The sequence below is a fragment of the Melanostigma gelatinosum genome (assembly GCF_949748355.1).
Source record: "Melanostigma gelatinosum genome assembly, chromosome: 13".
Taxonomy (NCBI): domain Eukaryota; kingdom Metazoa; phylum Chordata; class Actinopteri; order Perciformes; family Zoarcidae; genus Melanostigma; species Melanostigma gelatinosum.
Genome location: NC_136646.1, coordinates 4,248,613 through 4,275,165, shown reverse-complemented (window position 1 = coordinate 4,275,165; position 26,553 = coordinate 4,248,613). Strand labels below are relative to the sequence as shown.

General features: G+C 45.0%; 1 protein-coding gene across 1 annotated transcript in view; it reads right to left on the bottom strand.

The window, feature by feature from the left end:
* Positions 1-24,717, bottom strand: part of LOC306787342 (uncharacterized protein) — a gene marked incomplete at its 5' end in the record, with an annotated part of 128,583 nt that extends 103,866 nt beyond the window's left edge. Inside the window, 6 exons of the mRNA XM_079282459.1 lie at positions 639-829; positions 1,813-2,150; positions 16,889-16,911; positions 23,852-24,021; positions 24,113-24,264; positions 24,585-24,717. Of these exons, the coding sequence (XP_079138585.1) occupies positions 639-829; positions 1,813-2,150; positions 16,889-16,911; positions 23,852-24,021; positions 24,113-24,264; positions 24,585-24,717 (1,007 nt within the window). The remainder of the gene's footprint in view (positions 1-638; positions 830-1,812; positions 2,151-16,888; positions 16,912-23,851; positions 24,022-24,112; positions 24,265-24,584) is intronic.
* Positions 24,718-26,553: the final 1,836 nt, after the last annotated feature.

Here is a 26,553-nt window from a genome sequence, read left to right as displayed (position 1 = left end):
CGCCTTGATCTTTTTGAACTCACCAAAGCTCTGGGTAGAAGCCTGCATCTTTGTTATGCAGTCATTTTCTTCAGCGGTGGTGAGGCAGCTGCTTCGTGCGAGGCCCTGACCTTGAGGTGGCTGTTCGTCTTCGCTGTCCGAGATGTCTTGCCTCAGTGCTTTTTCTTTCTCCGTTGCCAGCTTGTAGGCTGCTTTCTTCAGGCATCGCAACATGACGTCGTACACGATTGTCACAAAGCCCGTGCGAAAGTTACTCGTCAGCTCCGTGGCTCTTGCGAGGGAGCCGTAGGTCGGGGTCATCAGAAAATTCGCCCATTCTCCTTTTGTTGCGTAGACCATTGTTCCTTTCATTCCCTCGAGGTCGTGCATCCATATTTCTGGAACATCATAACCTGTTTGACCGACCTCTGGAACATAGGCTTTTCTTCCGTCTTTGGTGGTCATGGGCCCGTATTGTTCGTCTCTGGCGAGTTTCTGCGAAGCCGTGTACACTGAAAGAAGGGGCAGTGCATTCTTCTTGCCTTTTCTGCTTCCCCTCTTCAGGTCTGTCAGTCCTCCCGGAGGCTCGTAATCGATTGAAGTCAGGCTTTGCACCGTGTCTTCGTCTTCTGAACTTTCAGCTGCGATTTCTCCCTCACCTTCCCTCTCTGGTTCTGCTGACGGTGAGGCCGGCTGAGTTGGTTCTGGTGTTTTCTTTGGAGTTCTGGGACTTTCCCTGATCCCGTTTGGACTTAGGAACCTTATGATGGACTCTTCTCCTCCTCCTCCTGCGTAGTGCATTCTCTGCAGGCCGATGGACTCTGCCGGGCTGGTGATCCCACGCGGTGACCTGGTTGGCACGGGGGTTTCCACCTCTGTCTGCACCGCTACTGCCCGGGGAGAGGTGATTGGAGTTTCTTTATTCTTTGGAGGTTTCTCCTGGCTTGAGCTGACCTGTGGACGTCGCTCTTCTCGTCCTGAGGGACCGGGTGTCGGTTCCTGGTAGCCCCTCTGTTCTGCCGCTTCTTTCTTTAATCCTGCTGATGACGGGAGCCGTGGCAGAACTGCTTTCACAGCTGGGGCGTTTTCGTCCTCGTATTTTGGCTGTCCTGCCCTCCAGTTGTTTGGCCCCTCAGTCCTGTAGAGGGGTCTCAGTATTTTCTCTTTTCGCTCGTGGTATTGGGCCGCCGAGGTGACTATCACCAACTCCTGGATATTGCTCCAACCGTGGGAAGCTTTCGTCAGGAGGCGCATAATCCTCATTGCCGCTTCTTCTGCTACCTCCCAGGGTAGGTTGCCGGACCTGGCCCCGTCGTTACTTATAACGACTCTTTTGAAGGACAACTCGCTTGCTCGGGTGACACCTTTTTCTAATGCCTCCTCTATGTTGTCCCGATAGGCGGCCTGATCTTCGCCATCCTCATATCTTTCGATCGGTACGTGTAGCACCGCATAATGGCTTGATCTTCCGCCGCTTGTAACCACCACCGATGGCTGGTTCTCTCTATATCCCTGGAGGCTCCCCTCAAGTTCTTCTTGGTAGAGGTTGCCTGCCTCTTTTACCAGTCTCTTTCTGAACCGGGAGATATGAGGCTTTAGATGTGAGTTGGTTAAGACAACCAGTCCATGGCTGTCTATGTCCCAAGGTTCTCCGTAGTGGTTATATGCGGTTAACCCTGTCTGGTTCGCATATTTTTTGGTCCCTTCGGGCATCTTTTTCAATTTTGGAAGATGCTCTTCTGGGTTCGGGGAGCGAATGTGTCTTGTCTTAGCCTGAGCTTTCTTGGACCGCCCCTGCACTGGGTCCTTGTACCCCTGCAGGACCTGTCTTACTGCAGCGGGAGTCCCGGATCCCATGGAAAGCGGGAGCGGTTGGTACCCATCGCTTCTGTCCAGCTTTGAGTCTTCCCCCACATCGTCCTCCTCCGAGATCTCCTCGTTGTCGCTGCTGTCCTGGTCTTTCTCTCCTTCGGACCCCGTGGACTCCCCTGACTGGGAGTACACGGAGACCTCGGTCCCGTTGGTGCTGATCTGATCTTCGCTGGTCTCCTCAGTATAACCTGGGTGTTTGGCTATGTATGCCGCTATTGCGTCTTGCTCTTTTTTATTCTCTTGGTAGCGGGAGGTGGCTTTTACTTTCGGCTTTATTGTCACTGCCCCCGCTCCGATTTCTGCGGCCAGCATCTTCACGACTGAGTCGTAGTCTTTTGACGGGCTGATTATGGTGACTATTTTTCCTTTAATCGTCTCCATTACCACTAGCCACCAATGTAGCCACTCTCCCACTGTCTTCTTGGTATTCGGGGGTGCTTCACACCCTACCACTGCCACCAACATTCCTGACTCATGGGTGAGGGGAGCAAGATAACCCCCCTCTTCACTGCACCAATCTACTTTTTCTCCCAGCTTTGCTTTTTCTTCTTCGCGGTGCAGTTCGAGTAGGTGTTGTTGGACAGAAACGTCCCATGTGGCCCATCCTCTTCCGGACAGGATGACCTGGTGTCGGACGTTGCTTCTGCCTCCTGGATCCGGTGTCGGTTCTCCCGATGTTCCGCGTGCTCCAGCGCCGTCCGTCTCCTGGTCCTTGCTGTCGTCTGCTGCCTGGTCCGGGGTCGATGGCGCTGGCACGTCCTGCTGAGCTGTCGTCGTCGTCTGCGGGCTGCCTTCGTCGCCATCGGGTCCGCCGGGCGGTGTTTCCATCTTGGACTTTGTCTTTGTCTTTGTTGTCTCGAGTCGCCTTCCTCCCAAAGCCTCTCGTCGCGCGTTGAGGAAGGGATGGGATCAGGCTCTGGTCTCTCTACAGGTCGGGCGAGTCTGGTCGATGCTCCCCGTCGCCTGCGGCTTCTCCTGTGCTGGCTTGTAAATACCACACACAGCTTCGATTCGTGGATGTCTCGCAATCGGACTTCTTCGAGGCTTGGGCAGCTTTGCTTTCTACCCCAACGCCTCACCTCAGGTCTTTTCGTACACGAACGACAGCCTCTCTTGGCTGCCGGGGTTCTTCTCTTGGACTCAACGTACTCCTTTTCCATCGAGCCCCACGTTATGGGCGCCACGTGTTAGATCCTGGGGTACTTCTGGCCCGATACGGGGCTACTTACTGACTCAGCTCTCTATTAAAAGATTGTCGAGCTGGTGTTCTTGCGAGGGAACTCGCCTGGCTCCGCTAACTGCCGTTACTCCCAACGTCTACCCTGCTTCCTCCGGTCAGAGCGCACTCGGCCGAGAGACCAGTCCTGGCCCCGGGCGCTCCCACCAGTCGCGTCGGTTATGGCAGCTTCCCTCTTATGGATCCGTGCTCTTGGTAAATGCCAGGTTAGGTTTTAACGGCTAGGATTAATTCTTTCTAAAACCGTAAGGGGTTGTTAAGTGGATTCGGTCTCTAGGATAACCTTTCAGAACTCAGTTGTTAGACATACAATGGCTTTAACTTTTTACTGCCACGAGGAACTTTTTACTACTTGAGCAAATGAATGCACTTGAGAAATTTACTTTAAATGCAGATTAGATATTTATTGCAGGTTATATTTGGTTAGTATGCAAGGGTTAAAGCTACAGCTCACATAAAATGTCACTACACTTGATTCGTTACTTTAATTTTCTTCTTCGATTATACTCATTAGTTTTAGTTGCCGAGACGGCTCGGTTGGAGCTGGATGTTCAATGGTGCGATGAAAAGGTTCTTTTGGAGTTGTTAGGAGCGAAGGTCTGGCCAGACCCTCGGTCCTCCTGCTCTGCAACGGAGTCCGTTCAACAGTCCTCAAAACTCAGTACAAAGTCTTTCTCGGGCTGCTGCGTCTTCTCCGTTGTCCAGATGTTAAGAGTCGAGCAGTGGGGAGAGGAAAACCTCCGACTTTAAATCTTATTGTCCACGAACAGCGGTCTTCTTTCCGTGAACAGAGACGAAGTCCTCAATACATCAGTTACGATCGTCCGTATCTTCCCTCGGTGCTCTTGGACGGCACCCGTGTTGAAATCCCAGTGTGCTGCCTGCAAATGTCTCCTTTTATCCATCATTTGGGCTCTATTGGCCCCCCTTGTTCAATACATGATCTCATCCCCCCTCCCTCTGGAGAGGGCGTTGGGTTCTTGAACAAGTCCGGACAAGTCCAGGCTTCCTGCCTCTGACTCATCTCTTGCAACAGTCTCCTCCTAACTCCACCCATAACATCTGCCTCTGATTTTTGCAAGTCATTCTGACTATACATTTCTATCTCAGCTCCAGTTACACAGAACATTTGTTAAACACTTATTACAATAGTTAAATCACTCTATGCATTTAAACATTCGTTACATATTGATTAAACATTTCGTTATATAATTCATACACTTTATCTTTTGATTACACTTTATTCTGAGTATATGCTTTGTGCTCTTATATCCTGACTCTCCCTTGAATGTGCTCACATGTTACCGAGGCAGCTCTGAGGGGTCAACTCTTCTTGACAGGTGATATGATCCACCCTCCTGGTCTTAGTGAGGACTCGAGCTGCAGCATTCTGAATCAGCTGCAGCTTTCTGACTGACTTTTTACAGAGTCCTGTAAACACACCGTTAAAGTAGTCCAGTCTGCTGAAGATAAATGCGTGGACAAGTTTTTCCAAATCCTGTTGAGACATAAGTCCTCTAATCGTTGATATATTCTTCAGGTGATAGTAGGCTGATTTTGTAATTGTCTTGATATGGCTGTTCAGGTTGAGGTCTGAATCCATAACTACACCTAGATTTCTGGCTTGGTTTGTGGGTTTTAACATCAGTGACTGAAGCTGAGCGGTGATTTTCAATTGTTCATCCTTGGTACCAAAAACAATTACTTCTGTTTTATCTTTGTTTAATTGAAGAAAATTCTGGCACATCCAGTTGTTGGTTTGTTCAATGCAGTTACCCAGCCCTTGTATGGGATTATAGTCCCCTGGTGACATAGTTATGTAGATTTGTGTGTCGTCTGCATAATTATGATAACACACTTTGTTGCTTTCCATAATCTGAGCTAGTGGAAGCATGTAGATGTTTAACAGAAGAGGCCCCAGTATTGAACCTTGGGGAACACCACATGTCATTTTAGTCAGCTCCGATGTGTAATCAGCCACAGACACAAAGTATTCTCGGCCCTTCAAGTAGGATTCAAACCAGTTAAGTGCTGTGCCAGAGAGTCCCACCCAGATGTTTAGTCTTTCTAGGAGTATGGCATGGTCGACCGTGTCGAATGCAGCACTGAGATCCAGTAACACTAAGACTGAACTTCTGCCATTGTCTATGTTTAAGTGGATGTCGTTGAAAACCTTAACAAGAGCAGTTTCAGTACTGTGGTGCTGTCGAAAGCCTGACTGGAAAACATCAAAGCAGTTATTTACGGCCAAGAAGTTGGTCAGCTGTTGGAAAACCGCTTTTTCCATTATTTTACTTAAAAATGGGAGGTTTGATATTGGCCTATAATTTTTCATCGTTGCGGAGTCTAAACTAGCCTTCTTTAGGATCGGTTTAATAACTGCAGTTTTTAGGGCTTGTGGGAAGACACCTGAGAGAAGGGATGTGTTTACAATATGTAAGAGATCAGTGGTCATGCAGTTTGAAATATTTTTGAAAAGTGTGTTGGTAGAATATCCAAGCAGCAGGAGGATGACTTCAGATGTTGTATAATGTCTTCTAGGCTTCTACGGTCGATTGAATGAAATTGTGTCATGATATTTGAATGGATGTACTGAGGTAATAAATCAAAAGAGAAGTAGAGTCATCTTCTCATAGACTTCTATACAATCAGAGGAGTCGCCCCCTGGTGGACATTAGAGAGAATGCAACTTTAAGCACTTCATCATTGGCTTCACTTTTGGGACCCGCAGGTTGCCACCTTGTACAAGAAATGAAGACTGGTCAGATGAATCCTTTTTCTTCACCTTGTTTTTCTCAGACATGAACATACACAGCCTGCTGTCTGTGGTGCGGGAGTTAAACACATTTTTTAATGAGCTAATTGGTGGATGAATGTAAGCAGATCTCACTGGGGCCTCCAGTTCCATTTCATTGTTGCCAAGCTGAATAGACAGTCTGGTCTGAACTGTTTGCATTTGGATTACATTCACAAGCCAAAGGTCACATGCAAAGACTTTGGAACTGGTTATTTTTTATACTTTGCAAACAAATGATGCGGTATGATAAATACTAGAAAAGTTGAATAATGACACATTCGACATCACTGCAGAATGATTGTGGGTCAGAGATTAGTCTATAAGCCATTTATTCATGGAGCTTCATTTAGTTCCTGATATCAGTATCTGTCAAGTTATTTTCCTAAACATATGCAGGTTCCCCACTTAAGAAGGATCGATGAATCTACCCAGAGGATTTGAACTGAAACTATATAAATCAAAATCATCAAAAAGGTACTGCAGACAATTATAGTAACCAACAATCTACTGGAGAAAATCACAGTAACTGATGAATGCATTGGAATTGAAAATTATATTTGGGATATCATTGAAAATCTTTTTTTTTAAATTACCTCCTTAAAATGTTCAATGAGGTTGTACTTAGAAGCGATCAAACATAAAAATCTCTCTTCAAGAGTAAATTCAACTACGTTGAGCCAACTCTGAGTGACCTCGGTATTGATGCTAATGCAACGGAGAGTATGTTTCCAATGAAGATACCGTGAAGCCACTACCCAGTCAGACCGCAGTTCAATAGCAATATCTCCAAGCAACATCTGACACATCACCAACTCCTGATGTGCTGAAAGACCTGAGAGATGGTAAAACATCGAAAACATATTGTTACAGGAATTACCATCCTCTATATCAAAAATCTTTCATCAAGATATTATATCTTGAAGCTATATTATCATTTGAGGTCACTAACCCTCTAGGAGCTGGCAGAATGAAACACACGATGACACTGGCTGACATCCCAGCAGACAACAGGTCTTTCATTGATTCAATGCAGTTTTTCATGTTGTGCAGTCAAGAGGAATTCAAATTGCTTTGCCCATGAAAAGGTATATTCTGCTGCAGTTGGTGACTGGAATAAACTGTAATTCATGGTGATGGGAACATTGTGAATTCTGTAATGTGGGACAATCTATGGTCACGCTGCATTTGTTCAGTAAGCTCTTTCATAATATGGGGTGTAATGAACAATACAGCCTGTGAGGGGTGCTAGCATGGCTTCAGCCTTTCATGTTGCTAACACACAGCATACAAGCTGCTTGCAGGGAGGGCAGTGAACAGCTGCTTTTTTAGAGTTGCTGGTGGCCAGAACATAGCAGTGAGCTGCTGCCCAGCGTATAGGAGTAAAGACGTGTGCAGAAGAAAAGAATCTCAGAAAGTTAATCTGGCACAGTATTCAGAATATAACACACTTGTAATGGGAAACCTTTAGTAAAAATGACCCATATTACAGACAGGCCCCAGGAGTCTGCAGGAGAAAAGGTCTCTCTCATTCACGCTGCTTGGTTATGAACACTGCCCGGGGATATTGCTGAACTTCAGATAATCGTGGTCGACCGGAGCCTTTGGCTTTGATAGCCTCAACAAACTCACCTCAGAGCTGTGTCCTCCAACACACCTCTGCTCCTCTCAGCACTGCACTGAGGAGGCCCTTAATACACTACACCATGTATGAAGAAGAGCAGTGAACCAGCAGGGACACACACAAGTACACGTACACACAAAGACACACACACACATCACTACAATATACTATTGACAGCATTTTATTGTCAGTCAATATTCAGGTTCCCCAGACGATGAATGAATGATTGTTGGGGCCCAACCAGGGCCAACATGAGGCCAGAATATCCACTTGAACACAATATAAATCAAAAGCTTCTAGGTTACTAACTATGACATTCATGAAAAACCCAAATGCTCAAGTTTTACCCTCGGCACCTAAGATACTGGACTTGCAATTTTATATCTCCCAGTCACAGTTTGTACAGTCTGCATTATGTACAATGGAATTAGCATTTTTTATTGCGATATGAACTTGGTCTTGGACAGAATTTTCCCCAATCTTTGTTTTTTAATTGGACAATTTAACAGTTATTTAAATGTCGTTTAACCGACAGTCTGTTCTTTACACCAGCTGTCTTGTCATGTCTTTGTTCATCACTTCCTCTTTGGCAGAGTGTGTTGGAGTGTGTGCGGCCAGCAGGGGGCAGGAGGTCTCCAGTTTGCAATTGATTGTGTGTGTGTGTCTGTGCAGCCCACAACGGGACTTCATCAGTTAATTCGTTTTTCTCCCATATTTTGACTTAGTCTGCCCATTGGGGGGATCTCTCTCTCTCTCTCTCTCTCTCTCTCTCTCTGGCTCTTTTTTGTTCTTCTCTCTTTTTCTCTCACTCTTCCCTTATCTGTCTCTCCCCCCATAAGCCTATTCCCCTTGAAGTGTGCTGGTTATGGATGCTCAAGTTGTCGGACTGAGACCAAGAGATTATTAGGAGGATGATTAAAGAAACTCTCATTTCCTCCGTGGCTGCAGAGAAAACTTTGCCAGCAGACAGATTCAAATCCTTTTCGTTTCCTTAACACGTCTGTTGGCACAACCAGACTACAGGGCAATGTAGCATTAAAAGCACTGGCTGTTCTCTCTTTAATGGCAAAATGGCTCATTCCTTGCATGAAGAATTCGAATAGGAAGACAAAGGGAGAATTTGGTTGTGTTTATGGCATCCCAGCATGTTTTATCTACACTGACATGTTGAAACCATGTAACACGACAGAGTCTGTAGCCATGCTAGCAGCTCTGCAAGGCATGCTTTGAGCTAAATGCTAACATCAGCATGCTAACATGCTCTAAATCAGCGGTTCCCAAACTTTTTAGGCCACGCACCCCCTTCTACATCCAGACCGGGTTCACGCACCCCCCCCCCCCCCCCCACACACACACACCTTAAAAAAAAACAGAGCCGCATAAAAATCGGACGAATGAGAGAACAGTTTGCTCGCGCGTGGCGTTTGTTTACAAGATAAAAAACACAAAAACTCTTCCTGCACCGTGCCTTCGAAAAGGTAACGGACGTAACGTTACGAAGGTAACGGACGATTGGCCAGATTGGCCACATCTGTAGGCTCATCTACTTGCAGAGAGTAAAACTCACTCTTCTTCACGCGACCGACAAATGTAGCCAGGATGTCTTCGGACAAAGCATCGATACGCGCGACAGTGTTGTTGGACACCGGGATCACGTCCAACTTTTTCGCTTCTCTCTCTCCAATCATACATTCCACCATCTCTTTAACATTTTTCCCTCTTCACCACCGCCTCTCCTTCTCCCTATTACGCGGTCAGAATACTACCACAACACGCCGCCTGTCTTCGGCAGAAATGCGCTCATCCACGCACGGGAACAACACCGAGTTGTAATATATACCTCCATAACACCCCGCCACTCTCGGCTCATACCTCCCCAGCAACGAGGCACATCACCCGGTCACAATACCTCCTGAATGTCCCCCGGGTGAAATCCGGGACTTGGTTTTATGGTTCCGAGTGGCGGGCGCTCACTCGTTGGCGCTGGGACGCGAGGTCTCCAGCCGCCCCCGCCATGAGGCACCCGATCGTCAGGTCTGTCAGCCCTCGGAACAGGCCGCGGGTCAACAACTTGTGGGTGGCGGGGTAGAGGCGAGGCAGATCACAGAAAAATAATAAAGACTAGAGTACAGCAAAGATATGTTGATGAGAAGCGTATTTGTACGTCAAACACAAACGTAATCAGGGAGAAAATACGTTCGTGGTAAAACGTAATTGAGAATGCATTTTAGTTTTGGGGGAACGTAATTTTTAGGAGACAGGACTGCACCGCCATTACATTTTTCCTCTCGCGCACCCCCTAGAGGCAGCTCGCGCACCCCCAGGGGTGCGCGCACCCCACTTTGGGAATCCCTGCTCTAAATGAAGATGCATGCCAATGTGAACTCACAGAAATTTGTGAAATAATCATAAACACTTAACAGTGGTGGTGACTCTGAACACTACATGTCGCCACCATGGAAAAAAGGAGACACCAAAACTACTTGATTGGGTTTAGAAAAGAAAGAAATCATGGTTTGGGTGAAAATCAGTAGTGTGTTATGTAAATAGAGTTGTATTTAACGTTCAATATCTAGAGGAGTAATATCTATCTGAACAGAGAATGATGTCTCTCTCGCTGTGTGTTGTAATCAGAGCCTCTCCTCTCTTTGTTCACCTAAACAGACGGCCACAGGTTCACCAAAGTTGAACGTCTGTACCAAATTTCATGGGAATGTATGGCAAAATTCTGTAGTTGTAAAGACATTTCAATGGGTGATCACCAAAGTCAGTAGTGTCCATCCTGTGGGGACCATGAATGTCTGTACGAAATATCATCCATTCAATAATTGTTTTGATAGTTTAGCCTGGACAAAAGTGGTGGACCGGTCGACCAACTCTGCCATCTCAATCACGAGAATGTGAACAGGATTCAAGGATTCAATATTGAACAATTCAGCGTAAACTCAGATTCAGTTCGTCAACGTCTTTCATGTCCAAAACTCTCACTTTGTACAACATCTGCACATGGCAACCACAGTATGGTTATGCTTAAGGAGAGATTCTGGTTAATAAGGTAAAGGCAGACATCGACAGATGGTCTGTGATGTGAACTCTGATCTCCTGCTTCACAGTCATACATGCTACGCACGCATCCATCACCTGGCTTCCACTCCCTCACTTTCCACTACATTATAGTTCTTAAAAGTGTCCTTCATAGACCTACTTCTTGTCCCTTGTCTTTATGGAATCATAATATGTTTGATTTCCTCTGTGGAAGTGTGCTGCAATTATGCTTTTGAGTTCAAAGTGTGATGAATTGGGTTAAATTCATACTCCGGGAAATGTGCAGCATTGGAATGTCTTGTACCGCAGATGCTGGCGTCATCTACATATTTTTGCTGTCTTGCCCTGGGTGCCGTCCAGCAGAATACATTAGAATAGCAAATTATTAAATCGTATTGATTTTGTCATTTGTAAAATGCTGAAGTCATGTATTGATTGCTGGCTGTGTTGCAGAGAGTGCAGAGAGCTGCTGGCTGGCCTTCGCTGCTCCTCTTTTTGTAAAGCAGAAGTGTTTCCTGTGTCCGATGAGTGTGTTACAGCTCTGGTCCCCAACTCTCCCAGTGGTTTCACGGCATCAGTTCCAGTAAAACTATTGAAGCAGCACTTACTTCTAGACATGAAATTGATGTTATTGGGAAGTCACAGGGTTATTCTATGTTGGGGCCATAAAATCAAAGAGCTGGGAGTGCAAAATGATAAAAAGCTTCTGCTGTTATGATGGTTATGTATTTGGGGCACAGTTGTAATTGAAAAGCAGGAAACATGGCAAGCAGGAAGGTTCATGTTCACAAATAAGGTCAAAAACAATTTATAAAGTGATCCCCATTGGTGCTAAAAGTAACATTTGAAGTAGTGAACTGGGTTAAAAATGAAGTGGAGGGGGATAACACCTTAAAGCAGGGGTCTCAAACTGCCGGCCCCCCTCCCTACGGCCTGCTACATAATGCAAAAAATATTATCCGGCGCGCCAAATCATTTTTTCTAGTTTCATAGCAATTTAAACGACCCCTTAATATACACTTTAAATAAAAACGAAATTCTATTTAAAAATGTATTTAGTTTGACGCAAAATAATGGCAAAGGTCAAAGGTGACCGCACATGACCGGTCAGTTTTGGATAAGAGGAGAACAGGTTACGCGGGGCTTTATCAGTTGTTTGGCTGCGAACAAGAAATATGTCTCTTTCCAAACCGAAAAGGAAAGTGGATGACGAACACAGACAGTTTCAAGATAGATGGACATTGCAATATTTTTAGTGAAGTTTAATGGAAATGCTACTTGCCTGATATGCAAGGAAAAAGTCGCTGTTTTAAAAGAATATAATCTGAAACGTCATTACTCGACTAAACACTGAGAACTGTATGAGAAGTACCAGGGAGACGAGAGGAACAGACAGCTCCAGAAAGGACTGACATCTCAGCAAAGTCTTTTCCAGAAGGCTAAGAAGGATGATGATGCTGCAGTTGAGGCAAGTTACGTGGTGAGTGAGTTAATTGCCAAAGCAGGAAAGCCGTTCACCGAAGGGCATTTTCTGAAGGATTGCATGTTGCATGTCGCTGATATTCTGTGTCCAGAAAAGAAGAGCTTGTTCAGCAATATCTCTCTATCGGCGAACACAGTGGCAGAGCCGATTAACGAGCTATCGAGTGACATATTGTATATGACCAGTTACGCAAAAAAGCCAGAGGTTTCACTGCATACTCTGTGGCGCTTGACGAAAGCGCAGACAAAGCACAGACAATGCCCAGCTAGCCATTTTCATCAGGGGTGCTAATGATCAATTCGAAGTGACAGAAGAATTGCTGAGTTTGTGTCCAATGCACGGTCGCACCACAGCCAAGGATATTTCCTAGAAGCTGTGCGATGCGATTGAGCGCGCTGGTTTACCGTGGAACAGACTGGTGGGCATCACCACTGATGGAGCCCCGTCAATGATGGGCAAAAAAACGGACTGGTACAAAGAAAGTTAGAGGAAGTAAATGCAGATCCAGCAGTTCTGCACTGCATTATACACCAACAGGCACTGTGCAGCAAATGCTTGAAATATGAACATGTCATGTCTGTTGTCCTGAAATGTATCAATTACATCAGGTCCAGGAGTTTACATCACCGCCAGTTCAGGGCCTTTTTAGAAGAAATTGAGTCAATTTATGGAGGTGCGCTGGCTCAGCGGGGGGAATGTCCTGAAGAGATCTTTTGAGTAGAAGAGCAGAAGTGAAGACATTCATGGAAGATGGCAGAATGGATGTTCCTGAACTTGATGATCCAAGATGGGTTCTGGACCTTGCATTCCTAGTGGACATAACACAGGAGCTGAACATCCTTAACCTGAAGCTCCAGGGCCCTGGTCAGCTGGTCACAGCAGTCTATGAAAATGTGAAAGCCTTCTCCACTAAACTGAAATTGTGGAAAACAGCTTTCTGCAAAAAATCTCAGCCATTTCACAACATGCAGATCTCTTGTGGATGAGGGCACAGCATTCAGTGGTGATGGATATGCCTGTGCTATTGAAAACCTACTGCAGGAGTTTGATCAGCGTTTTGCTGACTTCAAGGCACGCTGTGACACTTTCCAGCTGTTTGCAGAGTGTCCCAAGTATGTTGCAAATGGAACTTATTGACTTGCAGTGCAACAGTGATCTGAAAGCTAAATTCAGAGAGGCTCAGGGAAAACCGGACATGACTGGACAATTTATGAGAGAATTACCTGCATCCTTCCCTGAGCTGACAAAAGTGTTCAGTCGGGTAATGTGCCTTTTCAGAAGCACATATGTGTGAGAAACTTTTCTCGACTATGAACTTTAATAAATGCCTCGTCCAGGCTTAGTGATGCCCATCTTGAAGCTGTACTCAGGGTTTCTACTGCGACCTCGATCAGGACAAATGTGGCTCAGCTGTGTGAGCAGAAGCGCTGCCAGGTGTCTGGCAAGAAATAGAATAAAAAATGTATTCAGGGATTGTAATTGTTGGTTCAAGTACATTGTTTCAAGAAGTTATAAAAAATGGGGCAAAAGGAAAAAATATTTGCACTGTTAAAAACTAATATAAAAATGAAGAGAAACTGCTGGGTGCATTTTTTTGTTAAGTATGGCGAAAATATGTTAGTATTGTAAAAATAAAAATGTAAATCTTGTGCTTTCTTGTAGTACTTGAACGTTGAAGTGGCCCTCCTATGAAATGACAATACCAGCAGTGGCCCGAGGCAAATTGACTTTGAGACCCCTGCCTTAATTAAAGTATAACTTTGATGAAAAATAATTTTTGTCCGAAGAGAACGTTTTTGACCCGGAGGCCATGTTCAAAACAGTCAAACTGTTCGGTACACAGGAGATCCGTCAGATAACAGGCAGAGATCAGAAAAAGCAGGAACACTAACACTATGAAGAGGGAACGAAGATGAACTGGCACAGAGACAGGTGGGATCAATCAGGGGCGGGGCAGACAATCACGAAGCGGGAAAACACACAAAGGCAGGATGTGAAGACTCTGAAACGAGAGGTGAATAACAATATAAAATAGGAAATAATTTAATGTTAAAATAAAAGTTAAAAAACCCATAACCTAAGGAGCAGGACGAGACATGACACTTTGTCATTTTACAGAACTAAATGTGTTTCTGAAAACATGTGAGGCCAGAAATAGGCCATACAGTAACACAGCGTGCAAAATGCGTTAGACTCCTCGGCTCTGATTGGTTGTTTTTCCTCTGGTGGAATCTTTCTAATGTCATTAGGAGCACTGAGAGGAGGCAGAGGAACCGGAGCGTTTCAGAGATTATCTGTCTCATAGAAATGACCGTACCATCCAGGCTTCCAGATGTCTTTGAGAAAAGACAGAATAAATTGTGGTGATTTTTTGTGATGTTTTGTGTAAATTCAGTTGTTCATTGTTAATCAAAATCACTGTAGCTTTAAGACTACAGTACATGCATGCACTGGAAATATTATTACTATATCTGGCTCACAAAATTACGTTAACAGTTAAGATCGTTAAAAAATCTGCTTTTTCCGCCAGAGAAACAATAACATAATCAAGCAGTGAAGGGCCGTGCATTTTATACCTGGGCCTTCAGTGCTGTCCTGCAGCTGAAACACCTAATAACCTCATTATGATGCCACAGCTACGGTTATTTGTTTCTAGGGGTGTAACAATACACGTATTCGTATTAACCCGTTCGGTACGAGGCTTACGAACCGAACAGTAAGTTTGAATAATACTAGTGCATTTGGAAAATGCAGAAGCTTAAATTGTGGGAAATATGTTTTCGGTGGACTGCGCTCACGTAGGAGACAACTGGCTGTGACCTCTGAACCCGAAACAAAGCAAAACAAAAGACAGCTGAGGCACCGCACTTCTGGGAGGCTACGCTAAACTAGCTTAACAAACAATAACTCCGCGCATGACGGTATGCTTCGTAATTAACGGACAATGCATATAGTCCAAATCTATATAATTAACACAATGACAACAACAAACTCACAAGAACCAGTCACATATATTCATATGACAACAAAGCAACAAATCAATCCAGCAGACCTACAGCAACACACATTCTGCTCCACACTCAAGGGCCATTCAGATGTTAGATGTAAAAACTAGTGCTGGGCAACGAATACAATTTTGAATCGTGATTAATCGCATTGTTATGGCAAAGTTCAATAATGAATTCAAAAGTAGTGTATTGCGCACTTTTATTTGACAGTACTGCTATATGAACTAAAGATCAATAACATTTGGTTTGTAAACACTTTAAACACATCAGGTTCTTGTTAACAGCAGTATTCTCTTACACAGCAGCAGTTCTATCTCTTCACTATCTGTGCTCAGTGTGTGACTGTATGTGAAACGGTCCATTGCTGTGAAACAGGAACAACATGTTTCAGCTAAATGTCTGTATTCATGACAGTCAGAGCATGTGGATGCAGCTCTACTGTTCATCAATATAATGCTGTAACTCCGAGGCAATGATGGTTACCCAGCGATCAAAGAATAAAGTCACTTCACCCACAATTTAGGTGTATTTTCCCTTTAAGTCACGAGATGCAGGTAGCATGTTTCATACTTAATGTGAATATAATTCATACTTTGTTGGCATCTTAGTCTGAAGAAACCGGATGTTGTCTCACGTTAATCTTTCTGCTAACAAAGTCCTTCGCTCGCTCCCGATCTGTGCCGTTTAAATGCGTTTACCGTGAATTTCAGCATATAGGTGCACTAAAGTGTAAGTGTCTGCTGACTTTACCGCAGCGATGTCCAGTAACGCGATAATAATGCGTTAACTTGCCCAGCACTAGTAAAAACAAACGCAGTTGACTTACCAAATGCTGTTGACAAAGACAAACTCCATCCTCCTTTCTTTGTTGACAAAGAAAGTTCAATCCCAACTCACAAATCCATTTCTCCTCCTCCTTCAGCCATTGAGTGTTAAAAAAATAAAGCAGGTAAAAAAAAAAAAAAACTACACCAAGCAAAATGCAAAAAATGTAATTTCTTCGATATCTTTCAATTTGAACTCTTACTACTACGACTGAGCCTCTGATGGCTACTTTAAGTTTCGTTTCACAATAGTCACGTTAAGTCTGTGAGATGATGTTCAAACTTGCTCCCTTTTGACTCAAATCAAATGTTTGACACCAACACATCAGTCATTTTTTAAAATTGAATCCATTCCATCCAGCACTCCTCCACTGAGCCTCCAGCTGATGTTTGCATAGTTTGAAAACGGGTGATTCCATGACTTGTTCTGTAGCATCAGTAGCTTCATTATGATCAAATGCCCAGGTCAGACTAAACAATATTTTAGTTTTTTAAGATGGTCACTCTTTGTCAGGGACCGAGTGGGTAGGTCAGAGAGACACGGACCACAACGGACCTTTTTAACTGAGACATGGGGGAAACGTATATAGTGGCTGATCAGGCCATACACACACACACACACACACAACCATTTACCCAAATCAGAAAAATTGAGAGAAAGTTAACTAAAAGTTAAAGCTTGCAATACGAACAGCCTGTAAACAGATGCCATTGTTCTGAAAATACACTCCCAGCGACACACACGGCTAATTATGATGCAGAATGATAACATCTGACCTTACTGATTAATTTGTCCTATTGACCCTCCTATTACTCATTGGTTGTGTCTGTGGAGTTGAGGTACGAGGAGTGAGATTAGTTTCAGGCGGGTCATGCCTTGGCCGTCATTCTGCATAATATTTAGCCAAGTCTTATCTGTTTGTTGCCGGGAGAGTGTGTGTTTTCAGAGCAATAGGCACAACCAGGGAGTGGCCTCCCATGTCAAAGGCCAATATTTTGAGGTCTTATTCATCCATCCTGACCTCTCTTTGAAGACTTGGTGGCTCTGTAACAGGGTCACACAACAGGGACAGGGATAGTGTAACAGGGACATTATGCTTAATTGAAGTTTGCAGATGACACCACCCTCATTGGACTCATCTGTGGTGGGGATGAGTCCGCCTACAGGTCGGAGATTGACCATCTGGTGACGTGGGCCGAACTAAACAACCTAGATCTCAATGCTTTGAAGACAGTGGAGATTGTTGTGGATTTCTGGAAAAATGCAGCCCCACCAGCCCCTATCACCCTGTGTGACTCCCCCGTTGACGCTGTAGAGTCTTTTCGCTTCCTGGGCTCCACCATAACCCAGGACCTCAGGTGGGAGCTGAACATCAGCTCCATCACCAAGAAGGCTCAGCAGAGGATGTACTTCCTGAGGCAGCTGAAAAAGTTCAACCTGCCAAAGACAATAATGGTGCACTTCTACACAGACATCATTGAGTCCATCCTCTTCTCCTCCATCACGGTCTGGTACGCTGCAGCCACTGCCAAGGACAAGGGCAGACTGCAGCTCATCATTTGCTCTGCTGAGAGGGTGATTGGCTGCAATCTGCCGTCCCTCCATGGATTGTTCACCTCCAGGACCCAGAGGGCGGGCAAGAAAGATTGTAGCTGACCCCTCTCAGCCCAGACACAAACTCTTTGAGTCCCTTCCCTCTGGACGGGGGCTGCAGTCTATCAGGACCAAGACCTCACGTCATAAAAACAGTTTCTTCCCTTCTACGGTTGGGTTCATCAATAAAGCCCGGTGTAACAGGCCAAATTAACCCCCACCCAGATTAAACCTGGGTATACTTTGGCCCAGGCCTAGTATACCCAGGCCCATGCCAGAGTATACCCCAGGGATAAACTGTCCTGGGCCAAACTATACCCGGGGGTGTAGAATAGCCTCGGCCATACTATACCCCTCCAGGCCAGAGTATACCCCAGGGGATCGTCATCCACACAAAAGTTGGTGACTCCATGGATTGGTTGACCTATCACGCAAGCTTCAATCTGCAGTCATCAACAGAACATGCACTTTATCTTGAAAACAAGCATGATCATTTTGATGTTATCAGTGTTTAACTTTGAACATTTATATTGTAGTGAGGACTTGCTAGTCTTAGAAGTTTCAGGACGTTGTGTCTTTTATTACATTGTTACAATTGCATTATGTTTTGGGTATGTGCTTTTATTATAATGTGTAACACTACTGAGAAATGTGGTAGTAATCTTTGATCTTTGTGGATGTTATCAGTGGTTAACTTTGAATATTTATATTGTAGCAAGGACTTGCTCGTCTTAGAAGTTGAAGTTTCAGGACGTAATAATCTTTGATCTTTGTGGAAGTCTAATATTTTTTTCTGTTTCAAGATTTTATTTGTACAGGGACAGTTCACATTAATCGACAGCACACATTAATAAAAACATGACTGTAAATGTGACAGTGTTAGCTAAAAAAAGCTAATTTTCAACCGTTGTCCCTGGGCACGGTGTTAGAAGCCACTAAAAACATTTAAACATTTAAAAACTGTTTAAAAAGACAACAACACAAAAACAAGCAAACAGAGCTGTGCAATACAATCCTGCAGACACAGGATCAAACATGACAGACAAGCAGGCAGACAGGCAGACAGACAGACAGGCAGACAGACAGACAGGCAGGCTACATACGGACATGGCAGGCATGAGACTGTTGGTGCTGACACACCTGGTTGTTAATGAGCCAGGCTTTGAGGTTGTGTGTGAAGAACCTGTATGTGGTGCTCTGTCTTATGTGTGATGGGAGAGTGTTCCAGGTGACGGAAGCTGTGACAGAGTATGATAGCTGGCTAAACTTGCTTCTCCTGCCTGGGACCACTAGGTCCCCGCGAGCTGTTGCTCTGGTTAGTCTGCTATTGGTCTTTTGTGTTATGAAAGTGCTCAACGGGGGAGGTGCAAGGCCATTAAGAATTTTAAAGGTTAAGCAGCTGTTATGGAATTTGACAAGACTATCCCAACACAGAAGATGGTATTTGGGCAAGATGTTGCAAATGTGGTAGTGTCTGGGCTTGATGTCAAGTACCTTGATAGCCTGCTTATAGACGGACTGTAGGGGCTTCAGGGTTGTGTTGTGAGTGTGTGACCAGGTGGTTAGACAGTAAGTGATATGAGGGAGGATCATTGCATAAAAGTACAGTTTAGCAGCTTCAGTTGTGAGGTTGTTGCGTATGTATCTGAAATTATGTAGACTAAACTTGACCTTTGCCATTACATGCTTCACTTGTTTTTTGTATGTGAGTGTGGAGTCAAGAATGATCCCCAGATATTTGTAGTTAGGGACCACCTGAAGCTGTTCACCAGATATGTACACAGGATGCTCTGTTGTAATATTATTCACCCTCTTTGAGAAAAACATGCAGACTGTTTTTTTCACATTGAGATGTAAGCAAGAGTCTGACAGCCACTTAGTGACATGGACCATTTCTTCAGTGAGTTTGTCTGCTGCCTGTTTGATGTTGGGTGCATGTACAAAAATGACTGTGTCGTCAGCGTACATCTGTATATCCACCCGTGCACATACTGATGGCAGATCATTAATGTACATGCTGAAAAGAAGAGGACCTAGCACAGAGCCCTGTGGAACACCGACACTGTAATTGAGGATGGGGGATGAAACACCGTTGATCTGTACACACTGCGTTCTATTGTCCAGGTAGGATTTGAACCAGCATAGGGTGTCAGGAGAAAAATTAAATTTGGCCAATTTTGTAATTAATATGGAATGATTTACTGTATCGAAGGCTTTCTTTAGGTCTAGAAACACTGCTCCCACCACTCCCCCTTTATCTAGCTTGGCTTTAACCTGTTCTGTAAAGAAGCAGTTGGCTGTTGCAGTAGAATGCTGGGCTCTAAAGCCAAACTGCATGGGGTGGAGTCTGAAGGGACTGCTATTGAGGTGAGCAATTACTTGTTGTGCTACACACCTCTCGGCTACCTTAGAGAAAGCGGGGAGAATGCTTATTGGCCTGTAGTTATTTACATGGGTTCTATCACCTGCCTTAAAGATGGGTGTAATTATAGCTGGCTTCCAGACCCTAGGGAAAGCATTCTGTTCAAAAGACAGATTAACTAATTTAGTGATGGGATATAACAGTGACTCCTTCATATTCTTAAGAAACATGGTGTCTAGTCCGAATACATCTAAGGCTTTAGAGTTTCTAAGTGAATCTATCACCTTCAGCACATCAGTTTCAGAAATGGGTCTTATGCTGCGTTCACACCGGTCGCGTTGATTTTTTGACGCACTGCAAAAAAGCGTCCAACGCGCCGCCGTCGTGTTCACACCGGTCGCCGCAAAATCTCGTAGCACCGGAGAGGGGGCGTGGTTTATCGTCCTGGAAGCCTCGATCTGGCCGCCATTGTTTTCCGCCGTCAACCATGACAGGAATAAGGACAATTGCTGCTTTGTACGTGTTGTGGAAGTCCCTTAAACATCGGAATGCCAAACGCCGTCATGTCTGGTTCATAATATTGTTCAGACCACTGTTATGATGAGCAGCTGAATAAAGCTTCAGAAAGGCATGATGTTATATTTCTACTTTTTGTCAAAGATCTGGTCCTGCCCTTCATTCAACCTGCAATTTCGTTTCCTATGGAAAAGAAAGTGACTAATTCCATCATTGTTTCTTTTATTGCGCATGACTCAATATTATGTGAATGTTTATGTACCCATCAGTGTAGATAAGCATCAGTGCATGATCATTAACAAGTCACTATGTATGGTACTCTTGTGTTGTGGCAACAAAGTTATGGCAGTATAAAGCAACACTCACAATATATAGAAATGAGCAGGTAAAACCTTGGTCTGTTTGTCTCAGTTTTCAGCCTGCTAGTCGTCTCCCTCACTTGAATGTGAGTCGGGGAAACCCAGATCGCTCTACAGTGTAGACTTGAAAAGCTGGTCTCCAGTACGGTCCTCTGAACTCCACGGCCATGGGTGATGAAATAGGCGAGCAGGCGAGAGGGTCCTTCTTGACATTGTCTCTAGAATATAGACAAGGCATAATGCATGTATGGGCTTAGGATCTTGCTATTGGAGAGCTACAACTTTGCTAATATGAAAGCTGAATGGTGTGTGGGGGAGGGGGGGGTCACACTTGTCAACTGTGTGATACCTGATGTGAAAAAACCCTGAGAAAAGTAGCTAAATTCAGCTTGGCCTCAGCTACCATTACCACAGGGACAAGGCCCAGTTAGTACTGTACCTCCACAGACCTCTCCTAACGTAGTTACACTTTGGAGGTGAAAAGATAATGCATATTGGAGAGATGGATACATGTACGCCTTATTTGACATCTAGAATGCAGCTTGAGGTAGTTTGAGACCTATTCTCAACTGTAGAAAATACCCCTGTCCTTTTAATGCACCTCTTTTACAACATCAAATATCTAAACAGAGCACAACATCTTTTCAGTGAGGAGGACAGATAGGGAGGTGCAGCCGAACCAGGGGACTCTTCGGGCCAAAGGGTTCAAGGAGTGGATGATGAGAAACCTGCTGAGGACAAACACAGTTAGCAGGGACCACAAGAAGCCTTGAAATACAATTATATTGTCAAACTATTATTGCTCCTGAGGTGGTTTGAGCAATCAGATTTCAAATCTGTCAGTCCAGAAAAGCACAGCAAATGTATCAAATGCAGTGAAAGAGAGCACAACACGCTGTCGTTATGTTTACCTGTTCCCCGGCCATTGCTCTAATGTCCCATTGGACAGAAAGTCCATTTACCCAACAGCCCGTTATACCGAAAACAAACACATTGCTCCGAAGGCCCAGTGCTCTAAAATTACACCCTCTCCCAGGACCGATGGACGGGCATGTTGTGATGACGTGATGGGCAGAGGGGAGCACAGGGATGGTATATGCCAGGTTGGCAGAAAGCGCCTGTGCACCATCTTTCTTCAGATGAAGACCATCTGCCCGAAAAGATGTCTATGTTCCCCCCAAAGATTGAAATTGTCAATAAAGCGCATGCTGTTGAACTTTATTGACAAATTGTAAATGACGTTGCTTATGATCTCTCTTCAGCATATACTCCCTGTGTTAAAGTTCACACTGACACAAGCCATGTTGTTCACACGAAGGTTGCCTCATTTTCTAGGGTCATACGAGTGACAGCCACATATCTCAGCTGTATTGTGTGACTCTTCCTGTTCTAAAGTGGACCATTTAGAAAACTGCAGCGTGCAGATTATTTTATCTGGAAGGGAAATGAAACTCAGCCAACATTACATAAGGTGTTAATATTAACATTGCTATTGTGAGGAATGTGTGTGGGTGGGACTGATAATGCAGCTCCTATCACTGTGGTGTAATCCAAACACACTCTGCTATATTTTCTATAGCTGATGTTAATCAGTAAATCGTGGGTCATTTTCCTGGGGAAAACAAGCTTCTAATGCTTACACCTCTTTCTTAGTTAACACACACACACACGCTATCTCTGAGGTGGTGTTAAACTGCAAAGAATTGGCCTGGAGGTGCCGCTGATCACAGTGGTTGTGATAAGGCCTAACAGAGTGTATCACTTGACTGCATCTTGCCTCCATCCCTTTGTGGAGGAGGAGGCAGGGGGGTGGTGGTGGATGGGGGAGGTCTTACCCCCAGCAGCACTTTGGCAAATGAAGCTTCTGACTTTCTGACTGTATCTAATCAATTACAGCCTCCTCTTGTCCCGCCCGTCTTCTTCCTTTCTCTGCCTCAGTGTTTAATCAAAAATTATCTTTATTGCATTACAGTTCCTATGCTTTTGTGGCACTTTGGATGAAAATGCAGCCTGGCAGAGAAAGATAAACTCCTGTCTTTTAATTCATCTAAACTGTAGTTAAACATGAGCCAAGTCGTCCTCTCTCTTAGATCATTAAATACTGACCCATTTTTTCCTGCAGCGCTTTACACTGGGGCTTCCTTCTGTCAGATACCATATTTGATATGGTCACCATTTTTGCAATAGCTGTTCATTTTGTTTCTATTCTGTAATTACCTGCTTACGGCCTTTATGCTTCGCTAGAGATATTGCCTATCATCTTACTCTCAGCAAGGAAGCAAATTTTCCAAGACAAATGCAGTTTTTAGGCCAGGATACAGATGAGCTCCTGCTGGCGTTGTGTGAAAGGAAGAGGTGAGGAATGGAGGTTGGTGTGTGTGTATTAGTATGTATGAAGTGCGTGAATGGAAAGGCACATACTGCTAGCGTAAGGGACTTCCACGACACGCAGGCTTCTCCTCGCCTGCACTCTGCTCCGTCCGCATATTCTATCCCTCATTAATAAACTCCATATTAATGCCTCCACCGCTGCTCCACTCTAATCCACCAGCCCCACTTCCCCTCCCTCTCTCCCTGTCTGCCCACTCCATGTAGCATTTACTGTACTCCCTCGTTTGCAGGGCTGGGGATTCCTTAGTTTCTAGTCCTTCTGTCTCCCTCCTTGTTCCCATCACTCAGCACTTCCTTCACCATCCAATTCTCTAAGTTTAACAAACAATGACATAACGTTCCCTTTGAATTACACAACTCAATTAATAAGTCTGCGGATTGATTTAAAACCGTACAGAAATAGATAGAAACCTGGTTTCACAAAACTGCAGCAGTAGATTACAGTTAACCAAATAGTCAACAGTAATAATTGATGTTGAAGATTTTTAGAAAAGGCTAAACAACTGGGATGGTTCTTTAATTTGAGGTCTCAAATTATTTTCCTATACTAAAGAGAAAACAAATTATTTAAAATATTACCCCTATAAGCTGTGTACTTTGGTTATGTAACTGGTGTGGTACGGACACACGGAATAGTTGGAACGAAACTTTATTCCAGGCAGAACACACAACAAGCAAACAGTTCTGTAACTGCACACATGTAGAAATCCACTCGATGGAACGCCCGATGAATCTTGGGCCCAGTTTCTTGGACTCTACCCACAAGGGTAGGTCCCGGGTCGACAACCACACCCTCTGACCCACCTGGTAGATGGGGGCTGGAGTGCGGTGTCGGTTAGACACTGTTGCGTAGCGGTCGGCAGACCGGAGCAGGGTTGAAGGACTGAAGGGCAGGAAACCTTCTCCAATGCGGGAAACAGAGGCGACTGGAACCTATATGTGCACTGGAAGGGTGACAAGCATGTGGCAGAGCTGCTCAGGGTGTTGTGAGCGTATTCCACCCACATCAGCTGGCAGAGGAGACCAAGCAGCAGAGGGCCGTTTCCATCTCCTGGTTCTTCCACTCCATCTGGCCGTTGGATTGGGGGTGAAACCCAGATGACAGACTGACGGTCGCCCCCAGCAGAGCGCAGAATTCCCTCCAGAAGATGGAGGTGAACTGAGGAACTCTGTCAACTGGAATCCCATGCAGACAGAAGACCTGCAGGGAGATGAGTTCTGCCGTCTCTTTAGCAGACGGGAGTCTGCTCCTGAATCCAGGATGGTGTAAATAGTCTGGGAGCCCCCGGGTGGAAGTAGCTTGGCATGGAATAGTGGTCGTTGGCAGACGGAGGGTTGGGAAACTGCTCAGCTCACTAGTACCTCCCTGTTTACTGGTGAGCCCAGACTTTTACCGGGCAGTCGTGAGCAAAATGACTGGCCTGGCCACAATACATGCGGAGATTGCACCGCCAGCGCCGCTCTCGTTCCTCCGTGGAGAGTCTAGTATGTCCCACTTGCATGGGTTTGGCATCTCGAGGAGGCAGGTGGGTTGTCCAGTTTTGGATCTGTACACGTGTAGAAATCCACTCGATGGAATGCCAAGCCACCAGGGGAGAAGGCAGACAGAAAGCAGAGGCAGAATGTCATGGTCGGGGACAGAAGGCTGAGTCGTTTACCAGGCCAGAGAAGTCCAAAAAGGCAGGGTCGGCAATGGGAAAACAGTCGGAGGGTAAATGCGGGAAAGTCTGGCATACTGTGGAGAACGATCTGGCAGTGAGTGTTTGTGAGACTGGGGTCTAAAAGTAGGTGCAGCAGAGTGAGCAGGTGATATAGCTGATGAGGTGGGTGTGACTAACAGGTGAACTGAATGAGCTGATTAGCTGAGTGAGAGATAGAAGGGGCAGAGCTGTGACAGGTTTATTCTAATTCTTCAAAAAATTCATAATACATTTTGTGGCATCAGGGGCCAGGTGGTGCTACTTCCCCTTTAATGAGCAGCAGCCACACCACAAGATACCAACTACAGCTTCCAAAAGGCCTCACCGCTCACCCAGGTGTGGGTGTTTAAGCCACCTGATTGAGACAGGATTTAGGAGCTGCAGGATGAGAGGAGAGAGGAGGAGAGCATATGGCTGGAAGGAGAGCCAAGGACTAACCTAGACTGGAGAACGGCGTAAAAAAAAGGACAGAGCCAGACTGAGGAGGGTTGAAATGAAGACGACACGGTGGCCGGTCAAACCGAGGACACACTAGTTGAGTTTGATTTGAATGAAAATAAACTTTTAGAAAATGTAGAGCCCAACCTTCTAGCAATGAATAGCAAAAGCAAGTGGGTGGGGCTTGCAGTTCGGGCCTAACCAACTTTGTATCAGGCCTGTCTATGTGGCGTAATTGGTCAGCACATTCGGCTGTTACGAGAGGTTCGTGGTTCAAGTCCACCCAGGGACGTTTTGAGCTTATAAAAAGTGCTGACTTCAAAAAGGTAGTTGCCACGATCAGAGCTAAACCATGTCAAGAAGAGTTGAGCTCACGAGAGCTGCCTCGAAAACATGCATACACGATCAGGGGAAGGTCAGGATATAAAAAGCATAAAGCATATACTCAGAAATCAATAGTTAAAGTGTAATCGAAAGATAAAGTGTATGATCATTATATAACAAAATGTTTAATCAATATGTAATGAATGTTTAATACATAGAGTGATTTAACAAATGTAAACCTGATAATAATAAGTGTATCTGAGTATAGTGCAGTCTGAGTGTATAAAGTATGGAGAAAGAGGAAGTAAGCAGGGTGTTGGCTTCAAGGGATGGGGAAATAATGATGGTTGAGAAGAAAAGACACAAAGCACAATAATGATGAAGGATGAGATCAATAATCATTTTATAAGCAAATGTGTACTAAGTAAACTGATTTAACAAATGTAAAAACTGTGATTATGATAACTAATCTGTGTTAGAAATGTGTGAGTGTAGGAAAAGGGGAAGTGCAACAGATGTTGAACACCCAGACAGGGAAGTTGGGGTGATTTCCTCATCCACACACCCACAAAATGTAGGTACTTTTCGAAGCACATGCACCAAATCAATGATGTCATGTTAATCACGGGCTGAGGGAGGCCGTGTTGAGGAAGAGGGGGGAGAGACGCGAGAGGCAGCCCAAAAGTGTTATAAAAGAAGTAACTTGCAAACAGCAAGACGGGAATTCACGATGGGACGCCGACCGAGCCATCCATGGAGAAACACTGGACCTCGTTCGACAGCCGCGTCAGAGGACTTCGTCTCTGTTCACGGAAAGAAGACCGTAGTTCGTGGACAATAAGATTGAAAGACGGAGATTTTCCTCTCCCCACTGCTCTCCTCTAACAACTGGACAACGGAGAAGACGCAGCAGCCCTAGAAAGACTTTGTACTGAGTTTTGAGGACTGTTGAATGGACTCCGCTGCAGAGCAGGAGGTCCGAGGGTCCGGCCGGACCCTCGCT